Genomic DNA, 18,518 nt, shown 5'->3' on the forward strand with positions numbered 1-18,518 from the left:
TATAGGAGTAACAAACACAAGGAGAACGCAGCTAGCCTTTAAACACGCCAACGAAGGGTTGTGTACGAATTTCATTGGACGAGCGTCACGAGCCTTTACGCTGAACGTTTTACGGGCGGGGGGAAGACAATTTCCGAATTTCCCCCTTCCGACGGCAGCAGGCGCTAAAGCGTCTAGCCAATGAAAAATGTACGCAAGAAAATCCACGACTTTGGACGGGTTGCGTTCTCCTTGTGTGGGATGTTGTATTTGTTGCTCCTAGCTAAAAGTGTTACAATTATAAAGAAAGTCTAAGTTTCAAAGGTAAAAAATTCAATAACAATTTCTTATATTTGTTAAATAGCCGTTTCAACTGCCGGCTTTTGTTGTGGTTGTTAGGCCTTTGCGGGTTATGGTGTATCTCAACAAATTAATCTTCAGTTTTAGCTTTATTTCTTCATTAAAAATGTCTAAACGGCCTCCTTATCAATATTTTATTAACATAAGTGATAGGCATAAAAGGAGGATACGTTCAAATTTCGTACAAAACGTAGTGAACCAGGTCAATAATGAACTTGATTCTTCTCCGGAATCTGAAGAAGCCCAAAGTTCCCATAATATTGCAACCATTGAAGATGTGCGTTTACAAGCTTCTTCAAGTTCTACGCATGAAGTTACTGATGTGAATGAGGAATTTTCTGAAAGTGAAGATCATTTGTCATTTTCAAAAATTGAAGCGTAACTAAAAAATTATTCGTACTTTTCTATAATTTTTTTTAATGTCGTCTGCTTATACTCGTTTTACGCCAGTGGTAGATAGCGTAACTGGCTTAAATTATTCTCAACGCTAACTCGCGGTAGCTGACGATAACGGTTTCGGTTTCGTACATGATTTCAAGAAAGCGCCCCAGCCATCAAATACCAATTTTGGCTCTAGAAGTACTAGATTCCCAACTCAATGGTAAGAGCAGTTCATAGATATAAGAAACGTATATAAAGGTCTAGATAAAATATTTCAAAGGGAGTGAATACGGAGGTGACAGCTAGCAGAAACGCGTAATTTCTGCAGGCTATCCTTATAAGGCGCTATCTATCGCTAAGAAAGCTCGTGCTATCGTCGCGAGAGCCATTGTCTCCGGCTTAAAAATAATACTAAAAGTCACCAACAGATGTTGTCTAAAGACTACGGCCTGCGGAAAGGTCAAGCACTTAGTACTACAAGTTGGCAAGCCAAAATATACCTCTCCTCGGAAGAATTGTCCCTAGTGGTATTAATTTCTCGAGATAACCCTAAAAGATATATCTCCGCAATTTAGAGTTATTTGTTAAAAATATTAACCCATTTCTATCCCGCCCGGTATAAAATTTTAATTATAATTAAAATAATTGAGACGAAACGACCAATTTTAATTTATTCAGAATATCATAAGTTAAGTAGTTACAACAGTAAGTTAGACGTACTATAACAATGCACAATTGAATTAAACCCTTTTACAGAACAAGTTTATCAGTTAAATATAATACGAAGCAAATTTTAATGAAAGAAATATCTACAGAGGCTTTTTGGAATTACTCGCTTACGAAATACTTGCCGCATCTTTAACGCTCATTTTATTTCAACACTCGCCCTTGATGAAGATACCGTAGATATCTGGTAGTGGACGACTCGTTCACTTCCTGTTGACGTTGTGACACATACCACATGAAAAAGACCAATGCCGTCCAATTTCCAATATCATATAATGACTCGCACACCCAAGAAATCATTGACTGCGTAGATATCCAAATATCCACACCAAATGTATTTACAAGAAGCAAAAACCTTACCATCAACAAAGCACAGAGAGCCACTTGCCTAACCGCCAGCTCTTAAAGCAATTAACGTTAAATTATCTCCTTTGAATTAACAGAACTATATATAGGTCGTTAAGAAAGTGGACCACCCACAGGGTCTACCCTTTAACCCTCTAATCTCGGCTGACTGCGCTAAAACAAGATTTAACCTTTAAAAAATACCAGATTAGGCCTTCATAAATTCATTAATAAAAAAAGACTTTATTACCTATTATGCTTACGATGCCTGTCTTAATTTCATTGAATCTAAGCAGCTATCGGTGGTTCTGTGGTAGAGCGCTCGACTGCCAAGCCGAATGGTCTGGGTTCGAAACCTGGGTGGCGCATTTGCTTTTAATCAATAGAGAAACGCTAAATTAGAATTTCTTCGATGCAATAATTTCAATTTCAATTCTATTTCAATTAAACCAAAATTTCGTACTCTATTAAATACGCTTCCGATAAAGCTGAAGGTCTAATTTTCAATAAGGCGTAACAAGTGTCGGTGGTTCTGTGGTAGAACGTCCGCCTGTCAATCAGGAGGTCTCGGGTTCAAATCCCGCCCGATGCGATCGCAAATTGATACTAAGACGAATACCGTGTACAACTGGTGGAAACCCTGCCATTGGACGTTGAGAGGTAGCATTACACTCAGCACTCGGTCCGTCCCAAAGTCATTAAGAAGAAGTTGGTGAGAAAACGCCCTTATAAACACAACAGACTCAACATGCACAACCATCAGAACACAAACACAACAAATTCAACACTCACAACCTACGCATAAACATTACAAAAACGTAATACACCAAACCGTCACGACGGTGAGCGAAAAAACACCATCCAAACCAAACCGCAAATGCATCACACGGTGGTTTTGCCAACCCTTTGAGAAACTGCGTACGCAGTGATTACACTTTGCACCGAAAATGCGAACGCGTTCGCAGGCCTGACAGACAGACAGACCCACCCACAGACCCACCCACAGACCCACAGACAGACACGGTCGTTGTATAACCCCTCCTAGGGGACTTTGTCCCCTCGGAGAGGTAAAAATGCTAAGAGAGCTCGCGCTCTTGGTCATGTGCCTTCCTCGTTGTCTGCTATAGGTGTCAATTCCGTATTTTATGTTAGGCTTAGACGCCCCGAAATTTATTTAGACCTTTATATACATTTCCTATATCTATGGTGCTGTTCGTGAAAGTACGTGCTGCGACTCAATCAAGCAATGCTTCTAGAAGTTTAGTTTTACTTTTAGATTCGAAAAAATTAGGCATTAATGTAGCTTTATTTAAATTTTATAAACAATACTAAACTAATCATCTAATGAAAACTTATTTTCATTTTTTTCGGAAAAAATACGGAAAATTTTCGGAAAAAAGGCCTCGGTCATTTTCCGGAAAATTTTCCGACTTACAACACTACATATTATTAATCCAAGCTATGACATACCGCGCCTGTCCGTATATGAAATCCTCAAGTTTACGTTAACTTTGATAACTCTGAACTGACGACGTAATGATTAATTCTAAGGTCCTTTTGGGCTTGTGAAAAAAGCGACAATTGCTTTATTTTTGTACCTCTAGAAATGTTTGGTTAATTTTTATAAATATTTTTGACATTTTAGGGTCTATTCAGTCTAATTTTTCAATAACTTCTGAAATTTGGATAGCGCTGTTAATTCATTTATTGATAAATGTGATAAAAACATTTTGTGCTATAAAAGCAAATCGAAAACCTTTTTAAATAAAAGTTCCACTCACGAAACATTCGTAATAAAAAAAAAATAAAACGTTTAATATTTCCCGCGGTTTCTCAATAATTTAAAATTTGAAAATCGTCCTCTAATGTAGCTTTAAGGCTGGTTTTCACTAGGGCAATAACGACACGACGGTGAACGTCGACGCGAAAATTTCCCGTTAGGCCTATTGCAATATTTTGGCGTCGACTCTCACCGTTGTGTCGTTTTTGTCCTAGTGAAAACCAGCCTTTACCCTCTTCTCCCTTGAAAATGTCCCTCGCGCTATATTATAGACGCGCGAGTATACGTGTCTTCAAAAGCATTCTTTCGCCTTTTTGACTGTTCCTTCTTTGACAGGCACGATTGGAAAAAGCTGCTGTTCGGAACGTTTCCGGCTTTTCCTTTCATCGAAAACAAATCGTTAAAATAACTCATTGATAAAGTTCGCTACAATTTGATAATTTCGAACTTTGACTCCCACAGCTTAGTGCTAAATCGTCCTTAACCCAAATCGCTCCTGTTTAGCTAAAAATAATTTCAATCTTCTCCCAAAAAAAAAACACGCCCACGAAAAACCAACAGCGGAAACGTTTCTAAACAAAGCGTAAATTTCGCTGAGAAATTTGCAATTTCGCGGTTTAGACGGTTATTTAAAAGTTTCGTAATTCGGTGGGGTCTGTAGTTCGCCTGACAGCTACGAATAACTTTGTAAAATAAAACTAAAAATACCGGATCTTCGGAATTTTATTGTTCATTCTGTGTTCATGTGGCGCGCAGATTTTTCCCTTTACTTTGTTTATCAAATGATTTCGCTATAAATTATGGAAGCTTAAAGGGAAAAGCAATAGCTTCGGGGGCGTACCAAAGTGGAGGAGAAGACATTATTTTGCTAATTTAAAAGTCAGTGGCGGATTTACTTCCACCCGGGCCTCTAAGCTTTATTTATCCTCTCTATACCTGGCTAGATTAACACTATTGGAGCCCTGTGCGAAGTATAATTTAGAGCCCCTAAAACAATTCAGACCCCCTAAAACAATTCAGACCTTACAAAAATGGAAAAAAAAACATTTATTTTAAAGACGTGGGTCCCTAACCCCGGGGGCCCCTGTTCCATGGCACACTTACAAGTTAGTGCATGCCTTAATACGGCCCTGCATCTCGGGGAAATTCGGAGCCCCTAAACTTAAAAGTTGGCAGAATTGTTTGAATTTCGGGGGTGGGGTACAGAAGCACGAACGAAAAGGAATGATAAGCCATGTGACAGGAAAGGAGGAGTTATCCGAAATTCGGCCTGAAATTTTCAAAAGATGCTGCGCACCTTTAATCCGCTATACTGTTAACAGGGCCAGATTCCCCCCCCCCCCCCCCCTGAAATGAAATCCTGGATACGCCCTTGGTCTAGCCCCTGACGACATACTAAATCTGGCAGCAAAATGAATTTTCCTTCCATTTCTCAATTATAAATTGAGGAAACTCCTAGCTCGCTATTGAAAGGGGCACCAAAATTAACTTGGGCCTAGGGCCCCATAAAGTCTTAATCCGGCCATGACTGTTAAAAGTTATTTGACAACAAAATATTTTAGGCGATAGCATAAATTGTTTTGGTCTTAACTAACTTGTTGAAATGTTCCAGGAAATTCATCATAGCACTGCCAACTTCTAAAACGCTCTTCCGCGATCGGGGTTGGCCGTGGTCAAAACATAGGGGCTGCTTCACCGTGTAATTCGTTAATGGCTTCGCTAAGCTTAGGTTAAAAACGTGTTCTAGTCTAAGTCTTTAATTTTAATATTGTCCCCCTTTCAGAACTCTCCGTAAGTAGGTGTGACGTCAAACGATTTTCAATCTTGAAGCTAAAGCACTCTGTAAATTGAAACACGCAAATATTCAATAAAAAATATACAGAAAAGGAATCGACTTATCATCTCTGGGTACTTGTGACCTATTAACCTCCGGTAATGTTATGTCGTAAGCCATAATATATGTTTCGATAAAACAAAATGTAAATATTGACAAAAACAAAGAAATAAAAGATAGCTTTATAAGTACAATCCAAAATTCCTCGCTCCTCCAGCACGCTCTCGTAGCCTTGTAAACCTAAGAGACAGTGACGTTAAAAAATCCTTGAATAGAATAAAAAATTAAAAGTGTAAAAGGTTTTTATCTGCGTCACGAGCTTAAGTTTTTAAGAATTTTATTGGCACGCCCGTTTTGCACGTGGACTTCAAATTCCAAAATCTTTGGGTGGTTTCTTATCGCTTGATCCGGGATTTCGGAGTAGGGTAAGAAGAGCAAAGAATATAAAGCCCCAGGAATGGAAGGATTGATATTATTGGCCGCGTGTTTTGGCCGAGCTAGAAACTTCCGGCAAAGCAAATCAGAGTAACCGGAAACGGTTACCGCAACCCGGTCTCTCTTTAAAAACGAGAGGCGCAAAAGTTCCACTAGATGGAGCTACAACTTCCATTCCTGGGGCTTTATATTCTTTGAGAAGAGTAACCCTATGACGTCATTTTCCTCCGATTCTGTGGTGGCGAATAGTTAGAGTCGGAGAAAAAACGTTTTTCCAAAATGGCTGATTGTGGCCTTTTTAGCAGATAAATTCTGGTTAGCAGATGGCAAAATCCGATTTACTCCTTTACACCTCCTTTTCAGAAGGAGTAAAAAGAGTAGCCCTAATACTCCGGAAGAAGCGAATAGTTTATGGGCCGGAGTAATTATCATACCCGGAACAGGCGAATAAAACGTTTTAGGGTAAAAATAGTACACTTCTAGTCCGAGAACAGGCGAAAAGAAACCACCTTTTATCGAGCGCGTGCTCTCTATCTTCAATAGCTATAGCTAGTGACGTAGAAATTTACACGTGTCCTCCCGTATTTTATAGAAACACTTATTTCCCTCCCATAGACTTTATATTTAAAAACAAAACTCCAAAACCCCGTGTCCAAAAAGGCAAATGTCCGATCTCTTGGTTATTACTATGGCTTTAGACAATAAATAGTCAGTATTTGGAGATATCCTAAACCCGTGTTCTAAGTCAGATCAACTCGGAGTAGATTGAGAGGCTTGTGAAAAGAATTAAAACTTACACCAACTAGAGACTAGTAAGTAGCACACCATGATATCCACCCCGGGTGTCACCAATGCTAGCTACGCCACTGCATAGGATTTCATAAAAAAAGGCTCTCTCTCTAGTATTTGTACCTTTAACTATTTTTATTTCTTGCGCACAAATTTGAGGCGAAGACACATTTGCTTTCGGCAATTTCTTTTGGCGAATAAGAACCTAAAAATGTGGAATAAGTCAAAACTTTTAGGTGCTTCATACCAGTACTTTTAATTTAAAGGTACTGTTTTAAAGCACCTACTGGTATGATTTTGCGAATTAACGATAAAGGAACTATTTTTATTAGCGGCGGGGAACGCTTGGAATCATGTATACCTGCGTAAGTTGGCTTCACCTCTAACGAGAAATTTGGGGACTGCTAGAAATGATTGTATGAAGTCCTATAATCTTTTGATAGAACCGTGCAAATCGCTTTCGGAGCTAGACTAGAAAAGAAAATGTCATTACACATCATTAACCACGCGCCACGATTTGTGTCAAACGTAGCTAGCTCCAATCGCTGCAATCATCTGTAGCTTCTGTTTAACCTGGTGGAAGAAATGTTGATGGAAGTGCCTACTCCCTTTAAAGGGTCACCGAATCGTTTGAATTTCTAAAATGGTGCTTAAAAATTGCAAATTATCATTCGTTGTATCTCTACCACGAGATACGAAATGGAAAGAGCTATCTGAAATTGTGCCGAATTTTTCAAATTATGGTCATTTAACCTAATTACATTCTTGAATTAACTGATCAGTAGGTGGCGTTGGTCGTCTGCCATTGTTTCAGCGGTACAAGTATGAAATTACAGCACCCACACAGTAGCAGCTGATATATCAGCTGTTCGTGGCCGATATTAACAAAGTTATCTATCAAAACTGTAGTGTATATGATAAAATCATTGTAAAAGACGGTTCAGTGCACTGTCACACCATTTTATTATATTTTTTCATGAAAAAAGTTTGCAAGAGCTTATCCGAATATGTTTATTTTCATTTTACGTGATACATATATATATATATTTTTTTAAATAGAGCTAATACCCAAGGCACCACCTTCGACCACATAAGCAATGTTGCTTGTGCGTGATCAAGTAACAGGTGGCCGGGTTACAATGCGTAGGAGGGTGGTGTCAAGCCCTTAATGCCACGCGAGTCAACCGTCCGCTCCCTACACTTACTATTATCGTTAACCTCAGCAGGTTTTTATGGGAAGGGGAAACCGAAGATCTCGGGGGAAAACCGCTTTAACCAATGGGGAGAGAACTTACAAACTCTACGCAGAAGGAGTTGTTCGGGATTTTCACCCAGTGCCACTAGCTGGGATTGAACTCGGCTCTTCTTGCTGCGAGGTGAAAGTGCTAACCACTCCGCCATCCCACCTTTTCTATCACAAGTCGAATATCGTTGTTTTTTATTTTTTTTACACTCGTAACCCCCTGTCTAAAAAAATGCACGATCTAGCTTCTGAAGTCTGGCGTACGTGGCGCGGCCAATCAAATCAAATATTATCATTATTAGTTAGTTAATCGAGAATTTTCTTATTTTTAAAGGCCTAGGATTTCTTCTGTCTGTTTTCCTTTAAGTTTACTTCCCGCCGCGCAAATATCCTGGTGGTAGGCTAACCGCAGTACACGTTGGCCTACCACCAGGATATTTGCGCAGCGGGAAGTAAACTTAAAGGAAAACAGGCAGAAGAAATCCTAGGCCTTTAAATGTTTTTCTGAAAATATTTTTCTAATACCGGTATCCGCCAATAACGGCTTAAGCGAAGCCGATATTGGCTGATACCGATATTAGACAAGTCGGCCCAGGCCGTAATATTAGTTCCACATCAGTGTATTAGAGTGGACAAATATATACACCCTTAGTAGACACAGGTAGGCAAACTAATACAAAAGCTAATGAGGCTACGTGATTTATTATCTTTTTATAAATAAATTGCCACCCTAAGTTAAAGAGTGGATGCCGCCCACCATCAGCTGACCCGGGTGGGCAAACTAATAAAAAATCTGTTGGGCCCATGTGATTTCCTATTGTTTGAAATAAAATTCACCATCCTATGTTAAAGAGTGGCCACCGCCCACCCTCATGAAATCAACTTTTTTCCCCGGTAACTCTCCCTTTAAGGGGGTTGGTCGGAGGGGGCGGAAATTAACGGCACTGCGTGCGCGTTAAAGAGTTCTATCGAAAGAGACCAACTGTTTTTTTTTCGGTCACTCTCCCTTTAATAAGAAAGTGCCACACTTATTTATTACTTCTGACCATACACGGTTTCGATAAGAAAGTGCCACACTTATTTATTACTTCTGACCATACACGGTTTCGATAAGAAAGTGCCACACTTATTTTTTACTTCTGACCATACACGGTTTCGATAAGAAAGTGCCACACTTATTTATTTCTTCTGACCATACACGGTTTCGATAAGAAAGTGCCACACTTATTTATTTCTTCTGACCATACACGGTTTCGATAAGAAAGTGCCACACTTATTTATTACTTCTGACCATACACGGTTTCCATAAGAAAGTGCCACACTTATTTATTACTTCTGACCATACACGGTTTCCATAAGAAAGTGCCACACTTATTACTTCTGACCATACACGGTTTCGATAAGAAAGTGCCACACTTATTACTTCTGACCATACACGGTTTCGATAAGAAAGTGACACACTTATTTATTACTTCTGACCATACACGGTTTCGATAAGAAAGTGCCACATTTATTACTTCTGACCAAACACGGTTTCGATAAGAAAGTGCCACACTTATTATTATTATATAATATTATATGCTCTCTGCTAAAATGTCTAACGGATCTATCTCTCCTGCCTTTACGGGCACTACTAGTTAACAATCTACTTGTACCGCTATAGAAAGTGCCACACCAAGAACTAATTGACGCTAATTGACGCCTCTAAGAACTTTGATGGAGGTGAATTCTCTCAACGTCTTCGACGACTTCCTAGCTTTTGAAAGGCGTGGCTAACTTTAAGCACACTAGCGCTCGCCATCTAACGGTCATTCATGCGATTTAATTTTTGGTGATTTTAAAAATGGAGGGCCTCTATGATGGAAATGGTCGGTTCGTGAAGAAAAAGAATAAATCTAAAGATATTATTGAAAATACCGTGAGACAGCTTCGAGAAATTAAAGAACAAGATATACTAAGTCAGTTAAATGAGTTTTTAGTTGAAGAAAAGTTTCTAGATTTAAATGGTTATAAAGATATTTTGATAAGTTGGCGTGAAACGTGAAGGCTTAGCTGTGATGGTGATATTGTACCTGAAACGTTTTTCAATTCTATTGCTTTTTCCTTATGGCGAGAATGCATTTCACTATTTGGACAGAGTTACAACGAAAAAAAGGGTTCTGAAGTTAATAACTTAAATCTTAGGGATTCATGGAGGGAACTGATAATAGTATTTACACGAGAAAAAGTGTGAAGATATAGTTAACGTAGGCTCAGAAATATTTGAAAGGCAGTCATTGATGAGTGATATGTGGCTACATTCTTTGGAAATAGAAAATAAGGGATTATCTATGGTAAATATATATATTTTTATCCTACTTAAATACAAACATAATTAACTGTTTTTATTTATAATTTATAGAACAAACTGAATATATTCTCCACGTTAATTATCACAATTGCCAAGGGAGTTCTTTCTGCTCTTATATCAAGGCTTTGGACAGATGACGTAAAAAAACCCAGCCTAAAATTGCACCTAGTCAACCTGAGTTTTCTAATGCTGCAGACAATATTGTGGATTCTCGCATGTTACAGTTGGGAGGCGCTTCTCTAAAAAGGATACATTCTGTAGTGAAAAATGTGTTAAGGCTAAAGAAGTCTAATCGCCTTAATGAGGTCAGAAACCATTTGTTACTAGTTCGTTGCCTATCTATGAGTCAATCGGAAAAGAAAGAATTCCTTCCCCGCAGTCTACAGTTAAAAGACAAGGTATTTCTGTTTTTTCTGAAGTAGAATTTTGATCCATTTTTGATAATGGTCAATAAAAGAATTAAAGAAGAAATGCGAAAGGAGACCCTGAGAGAACTAGGACCAAAAATAGCTGCTGTAAGTTTATGGGCCTAAACCCCACTGATGTAATTTAATATTAATTGTTAAATAAAATTTATAGATTTTATGTCCAAGAATAAAGAAAGACAAGGAACTGGAAAATATATTTATTAACATAGCTAAAGATTTGAGTCATGGAAATCCTTACTGCTTATCATTCTACCAAATGCTCATATCAAAAATGGTGAATGCAAGGTTCAACGATTTTATATTGGCATCATATTCTGAAAAAGTTCCAAAGGGAGGATTTCTGCTGCGAGACAAACTAGGACTGATTGCAAAAACAAAACTAAGAGCTGCTCCTGTCAAGAAGTCGAAACCTCAAAACCCAAACATTACCCCAAAAGCTATTTTAAATCCTAAAACTAGTCTTAATAACGTTAAGTCCAAACCTAAAACCAAAGTAGTGAAATCTTGTTCAAATATTAAAAATTCAAAAACTACCTGAAATAATGAATCTCAAAAAGGTTAAATCTAGCTCAAATGTTACCTTTACAAATGTTATAAATTTAAGCCCAATATCCCAAACCAAGAAACAAATAGTAAAAGGCCCAAAGTGTAATATAGAGGTAAAAAGCTGCTCCAAAACTCCAAATTCAACAGCCAAAAAAGTACGAAGTAGAAACCACATTTTACCACCTTCAACTTCTAAAGGGTTAAGTTTAATATTTCCTAAAAAGTTAATTTTTCTTGACTAAATTGTAACTGTGATAATTGAATTTTATTGTGAAATTTCACGCGCCATTTCTTTCCGAATAATTTATTTTTAATTTTAATAACGAGATGGCGCGCTATACTCGTTTTGGGGGCGGAACCAATAAGTAAGCAGACGACGGTTCATGTATAAAGTCGTCGAGGATGCTAGCACACGCCAAAGCTATGGCTCAAAGTTCTTAGAGGCGTCAATTAGTTCTTGGCCACACTTATTTATTACTTCTGACCATACACGGTTTCGATAAGAAAGTGCCACACTTCTTACTTTTGACCAAACACGGTTTCGATAAGAAAGTGCCACACTTATTATCCCCAGTCCGACCCGCAGACCGCACCGTCAGCGGGGTCTCGCGATTCAGGGGCGAGGGAGAAAATTGACGGGCGAAAAAGCCTATGTGATACGAAAAGAGAACGGAATATGGTTGTCCGCAAATCCCCAGTCGGACCCGCAGACCGCACCGTCAGCGGGGCCTCGCGATTCAGGGGCGAGGGAGAAAATTGACGGGCGAAAAAGCCTATGTGATACGAAAAGAGAACGGAATATGGTTGTCCGCAAATCTCCAGTCCGACCCGCAGACCGCACCGTCAGCGGGGCTTCGCGATTCAGGGGCGAGGGAGAAAATTGACGGGCGAAAAAGCCTATGTGATTCGAAAAGAGAACGGAATATGGCTGTCCGCAAATCCTCAGTCCGATCCGCAGACTGCACCGTCAGCGCTCTCCTGCCTTTACGGGCACTACTAGTTCACAATCTACTTGCCCCGCTTTTGAGTAAACGCAAAATTTCGTCCCGCCCTCAATGGAAGAAAAAAACTGTTCAAGGGTAAAATTTCAAGCGAATGAATATTGAAGACAGCGTGGCTAGGTTGGTAGGCCGTGGGGATATTTAGAGATTTCGCGGCGAGCGGCTGTTTGTGTTCGAGCCCCGGCCAGGCCAACAATATAAAATATATTAATAAATTATTTATCGCAGCTCCATCTACCGCGTCGTCGCTTTTCCACAATAAACACACACAAACAACAACACTTAACGACAATCCGTCCATAGCAATAGTCCCACTTCGATATATATATCTCGATGTAGAACTAAAAAATAGGCCAATATATCGGTGCATCCCTATCTTTTAGTGTAGCGATAGTCGAGAAAATAAAATTTAAATTTGAATTTTAAGTGATAAATTATTTTATTAAATTAATAATATTTTTTAGAGGCTTTTTAAAAGTTTGTAGTCCATTTTCGTGTTAGGCTAACCTAAATCATAACTTAATCTAATGAAAAACCTTTGCCTTTGATGGAAAACTCATTTGGAATCATTTCTTAGCTGACTACTCCCAAAAAAAGGCATTCTATAAAAATGTCGCTGTTTTGGCCAGATTTATTTTTATTTAGCGCGGGAAATATCAGCAAGCACGCAAAGCTGCCTTAGTCATTTCGGTTACGTGCTATTTATTTCGCCTCCAAAGTGTGACTCACTTTTATAAGCCTATTGGGAAGACTAATTTATCTCTTAAACATAGACGAAATACTATACTTCAGTTGAGGACAAGCTAGTAGTTTACTTTTTGTGGGCTCAATGACTACCAGATTACGTGGGTGGAGATAACTACCATTGAAAAAGCGTTATTGATCTCAAATTTCAAAATAAGTAGCTTCAGAAACGAAACAAATGTTTTTAATAGTTATTTTTATGTCCCTGTGCAGTATTTCGGAATTATTTCTCCGAAGTAAGAGTCAAATTTCATTTTGGACAGCACCGTAACCAGGATTGCGTGGGGGGGGGGGGGGCACGCAATGGAAACAAATAAAAAAAAATTGTACATACAACCATACGTTACGGCCCTGATTTTGGAAGAGTTTTATTTTCAAATAGGCCTTGGTCTCGAGGGAAAATTAGCTGGCGAAGGAGATTTATCGCCATCTTTACCTGAAAGTTATACACAGCGCCAAGTTCGCTTGTGGCGTATGTGCGCACTTCAAAATAAGATCGATATTTTTTTTAATATGTCAACGACGTTTATAGGGCCTTTAAGAATAATCGCGCCAGACTGGAGTGTTCTCAAACTGCATTAGGCAAGTGTCCCTACACGCGTTTTGGCTTGTATTTTTTTTTCCGCCATCTTGCTAACCTGGCAGCTAGAAGCAACAAACACAGCACCCCACACCAGGAGAACGCGACCCGTCAAGAGTCGAGCATTTTCTTGAGTACATTTGTCATTGGTTAGACGCTTTAGCGCCTGCTGCCGTAGGAAGGGGAAAATTCGGAAATCGGCCAATGAAATTTGTACACAACACTGCGTTAGCTGCGTTCTCCTTGAGTTTGTTGCTCTGAGGTGGCAGTAATTTTTGCTAATGCCGACGTAAGTAGGGAGTTACGAGTTTCCTTCCGATGACGCAATCGCTTAGCGATAGATTGTCTTTAACCGATATTATTATGTGTCATACTTAATGTGGGTTTATTTTACTTATGGGGTAAACGTGTTTTAAGGGTAGCTCCCAAAATAGAAGCGACTATACGTAGCAACGGTTCCAGTGGTGTAGCAAGAAATTCGTCTATATCAGCTAATCAGCTAGGCTAATACCCAAGGCACCACTTTAGGCCTAAGTCACAAGTGACTTTTAAAGCCATTAATTCAGGTGACCTTCATGCCACGCGAGCCAACAGCTCACTATTACCGTTAACCTCAACAAATGTTTATGGAAGGGGAAACCGAAGAACTCGGGGGGAAACCCCTTAAATCAGTGGGGAGAGAACTTGCAAACTCAACGCGGAAGGAGCTGTTCCGAGTTTTTCACCCAGTGCCATAAGCTGGGATCGAACCCGGCTCCTCTAGCCGCGAGGCGAAAGTGCTAGCCACTCTGCCACCCCACGACCACGGCCAAATTTGATGACGCGTTGTTCGTAACTTTTCAAATTTACGGTATGCAAACAAGTGTTTCCTTTTAACTAGGTAGGTTTTTTTTGCCATATTAAGGCTTAGCAAAAACACGACGTTCTGTTTACAGGTTAAACGTTTCCATTATTTCAACAAGCACCAAATAAACAGTAACTTGCAGGTCCTGGCTCTTGGATATATAACTTCTTGGCGATTTGCTTGAAGATGTTTTATTGAAGAGCCTATTTGGCAGTGATTGGACAATACAGCCGATTTTTCGGAGGTCACGTGCCGGAAGTGGGTAAACGCGTCGTTACAAAACAGTCAATCGAAAAGCTCTCTATAATATCTTTGGTAGAATGACTGCCAGGTTACGTTGTACTTCTGAAACGAATAGTAAATTTTTATGTTCTGATTCAATAATTAGTCATTTGTATCTATCGGTTTCCATTAAGAAAACGATTTAATTCGACAATAGCCCTTGGTTTAAAGCAAAAATTAGCTGGTGAAGGAAGGAAATTTCCTGGCTTTCATTACCTGGAAGTAATAATAATATAATCAGCTAGCCTAAGTCATCAAGCGACTTTTAAAGCCATTAATTTGGGGGGCCGGGTTACAATGCGTCGGAGGGTGGCGCCAAGTTCGCCCGCGGCGTGTGTGTGAACTACGTATCAGGTAGATAATTGTTTCGGGTCTCTGCGAAGTTGGTAAGGTTTTTAAGATTAGGTAAAATTGGGCCTTTTGCTTGAAAAATTACTTCGGTTTGCGAGTGCATTTTTGAACAATGAAAATTAGTTCCCAAAATAATATTCCGCCCTCGAAAGAAACGCGTGATAAATGGGCAGCCGACATCGCCAAAATTCTTATCGCCAGTAAAAGCTAGTAATTAGTAAGAAGCCTTTTAATTAAATAAGAATGCTGAAATGTTATCCGTATCTTCGCGGCGCGGCAACTATAACGGGGATAACGTATGAAAAGATTTGGCTTTAGCGGCAGCCGACGCCGGTTTCTAAGGATTCAAACAAATCCCCGTCGTTAAAAATATATCAGTGAGTCAAAGGAAAGAGAGACTAGGTTGAATCGCGTCGCTCCGTGTGACTGACAGGCGAAAGGGAGCGCGCACTATTCTTAGCTCCACCCTGCTGACTGACTCTCTCGCTCCTTCTCCGCTCCAAGGCGATGGGGATGTCGCTTTGAAACGGGGAAAGAAATAGATCCAAAAATTAATTTGGTTTTGCTTCAAACGGTTTTTTTAAACGCGTCTCCTTTTGCTTTGAAAATGCGCCTAGCCGCATTGCACGTGCACGGTTGTGTTTATTGGTAGGGCGAGCTAGGCGAGCGACGACTTCGCCTAGACTCGACATTTTTTGCGTGTTTTGTACTGACGCCATAAGCCTAAATTTTAACGGAAATTCAATTGATGGATCTTTTTTTACTTCGGTGTAATTCTGTTGCGTACTTTTCAAAAACTTAAATAAAACATTACTGCGAAGATAGTAGGCGAAAACTATTCGCTAGTCTTGGAGTAATTTTTTAGGAAATAGCGAGCAACTTCAAAATACAGTTTGGCTGTTATAGTATGGAAGAAGTTGGTAGTATGGGGTAAAAGGTGTACTCTTTTCGTCCCAAAGCGAGCGAATAGTTTTGGCCTATAGGCACCCCAATTCGTTTTTCCCCACTGAATTAGTTGGACAATTGGGCACGTAAATTTTATCTAGTTAATCCTTAATTCACGTATTTAGGTGGCAAAGGTGAGACAAGGCTTAAAACTTCCATTATTAGGCTAATCTCTCTAGTGTACGAGTGGCGAGAGACGCGAATAGACAATCGTCATATCGTGTGCTCCCGTTAAAATGACATCATTTTCAAATTCCTTCTTATGTGAAAATACGCTCTAACAGTCCTTTAAATAAAAGATCATTTGCACACACGCATTGTCATTTTTGGCGAATAATAATTTTTGATGTTTACAGAATAGCCTCCCTGATCATATTATCGTAAATGATAAAAAAATGGTATTACTGTAACTGTTATGCTTGTATGTTGAAGAATAAGTATTCGTCGAACCTATTACTTCATTAATATTCAAAGAAAGGTTCTTTATTAAGCGTATAATTACATACATAATTACTCATAAGCATGACTCTGTACAACATTTCCATAGAAAAAATTTCAATGAGACCTCGTTTCACACGGAACATACAATACAGTGCAAAATTCTTATATTCCTTGCGCTATTTAAAAGGTTACTATGGAAACGAATTCACGTGATCGCGAGGCACGAGCTAAACTATAGATTGATAAAGTTAGAAACGAGCGAAAAATTCTTCACTAACTATCGTTTCCCATCAGTAAAGCTGATGACGCGTTTTTCATCACGGAGCTGGAAGTGACGTACTATACAAGGTTTCATTAAAGAAAATGCTTTTATGACATACTTATGAGTAATTATGTTACATATTATGCAGTACCAAGTTCTTTAACACGAACCGCTCATCTATTTTACAATCCGATCTAGAAAGCGTATTACACAATAACGCCATCTGATGGTTGTATAAATATTTGAAAATATACAACAGTAACTTAAAATAATTTATAATTTTAATTCTGTTATAAAAAATTATTATATGTTATGTAGCATTAAAGCGACCCCCCCCCCTCTAACATCAAGGCGTCGCCAATTCATTCCAATAATTTAAAAATCAAATTTAATTTGGTCCATTTTTAAACGGGCACGGCCTTGTGTTTCGTAGTAGTGCAACAACCCGGAATTTTCACCAAAATATAAAACGTCATTTTTGCGTCATTTGACATGTTTCCTTAGAATTGGGTTTTCCTCCGCTGAGGCAATTGCGAGGTTGCCAAATGAACACTTTTCTCAAAACTATACTCAGTTGCAACCTTAGAAAGTTAAAATTCTAATAGAAAAATAGCTTTTAAATCATAGAGTAAACCACTCACATAGAGTGGAAGGCTATCAGCGAAACTTGTGAACACTTTTCGTACGTAACGTCTTGTTTTCTTCGGACTATACACTCTTTTTAGAAACGTTTACTGGGCGCCGCCATTATCGTACAGGCAACCAACGAGCAAGCGCTCTACCGCAGAAATTTCATCCCCCCAAAAACCGGTTTTTTTCAGCACCTTCCCCGTAGACTGTAATACTCCCTTTCGATTGAAAATTTGGGGGGGGGGGGGGGGGTAGAAGGGATAAATCTAGCGCATGCGCAGATTTACTGTTTGGATTTTTCGACGGCCATAGTTATTTTTTTTCCGTGATAAGTCTAGAACTTATTTTCACATATTTTAAGATGGTTTGCTGCAGTTTTGTTGGATGTAAAAGCAAGAGCGGAAATCCAAATATTAAATTCCATAGAATTCCGAAAGCCAGACCTAACCTATGGGGTAAAATTATAAATAGAGTAAATTTCAAGCCCACGGTAGATTCGCGGGTTTGTAGCAGACAGGTCAGGATCCAAAAGGGTGCTAGAGCATGCGCGAATTTTCAATCGAAAAGGAGTATGTAATGGCGGTCGATTGGGAGGCGCATTTAAGAGTCTATATTTATTCACGCTCGAAAACAAGCTGGCCCGTTAGCATTAATGTTCCATGGGGCTTTCCACTCTATGCGCAAATATTTTTAATAAAATTAAGCGCATTGTGATAAGCCGTGTTTTAATACTCAGTGAACGTGAACCCTCTCAAGAAGCTTTTCTAAAAGAACTTGGCATCACAAAGAACTTACCTTAAGTAATTTAAAAAAAAAATTTAAACTGTATGTTAACCATCATTATTTTGAAATATTTGTTTTGTAGTTTTGATTTATATCGTTGATAATTAAAGCCTTTCTAAAAACTAAAACTCTCTCTCTCTCTCTCTCTCTCTCTCTCTCTCTCTCTCTCTCTCTCTCTCTCTCTCTCTCTCTCTCTCTCTCTCTCTCTCTCTCTCTCTCTCTCTCTCTCTCTCTCTGTCTCCGTGAAGGCCAGTGATTCCCCCATGGAACCCCAGGGCTCCATTTAAAATTATCGCTGCTCCGCGAGATTTTAAGCTGTGCTATGATAGAATTAGTTTCGGTCAAAAATATTAAACACCGAACTTTTTTTCAAGCGAAGGTTCCACGATAAATTTGAAACAGAAATGGGGTTCCACGAGGTGACAAAGGTTGGGAACCGCTGATGTAGGCGGATAATAT

The 18,518-nt window shown here is 39.2% G+C and overlaps 2 protein-coding genes across 2 annotated transcripts in view; both read left to right on the plus strand.

Moving 5' to 3' along the window:
• LOC149948848 (TWiK family of potassium channels protein 18) overlaps positions 1-18,518 on the plus strand; it is a 39,151-nt gene that overhangs the window by 14,092 nt on the left and 6,541 nt on the right. The window lies entirely within an intron of this gene.
• Positions 9,733-11,650, plus strand: LOC149948849 (uncharacterized). Its single transcript, XM_090174000.1, has 4 exons — positions 9,733-10,205; positions 10,274-10,527; positions 10,645-10,737; positions 10,802-11,650. Exons 2-4 carry the CDS (start codon positions 10,438-10,440, stop codon positions 11,186-11,188), a joined length of 570 nt encoding a protein of 189 aa, XP_090030126.1. The 5' UTR covers positions 9,733-10,205; positions 10,274-10,437; the 3' UTR covers positions 11,189-11,650.

This window comes from Leiobunum rupestre, chromosome 4 (genome assembly GCF_980474605.1).
Source record: "Leiobunum rupestre chromosome 4, qqLeiRupe1.1.hap1, whole genome shotgun sequence".
NCBI classification, from domain to species: Eukaryota; Metazoa; Arthropoda; class Arachnida; order Opiliones; family Sclerosomatidae; genus Leiobunum; species Leiobunum rupestre.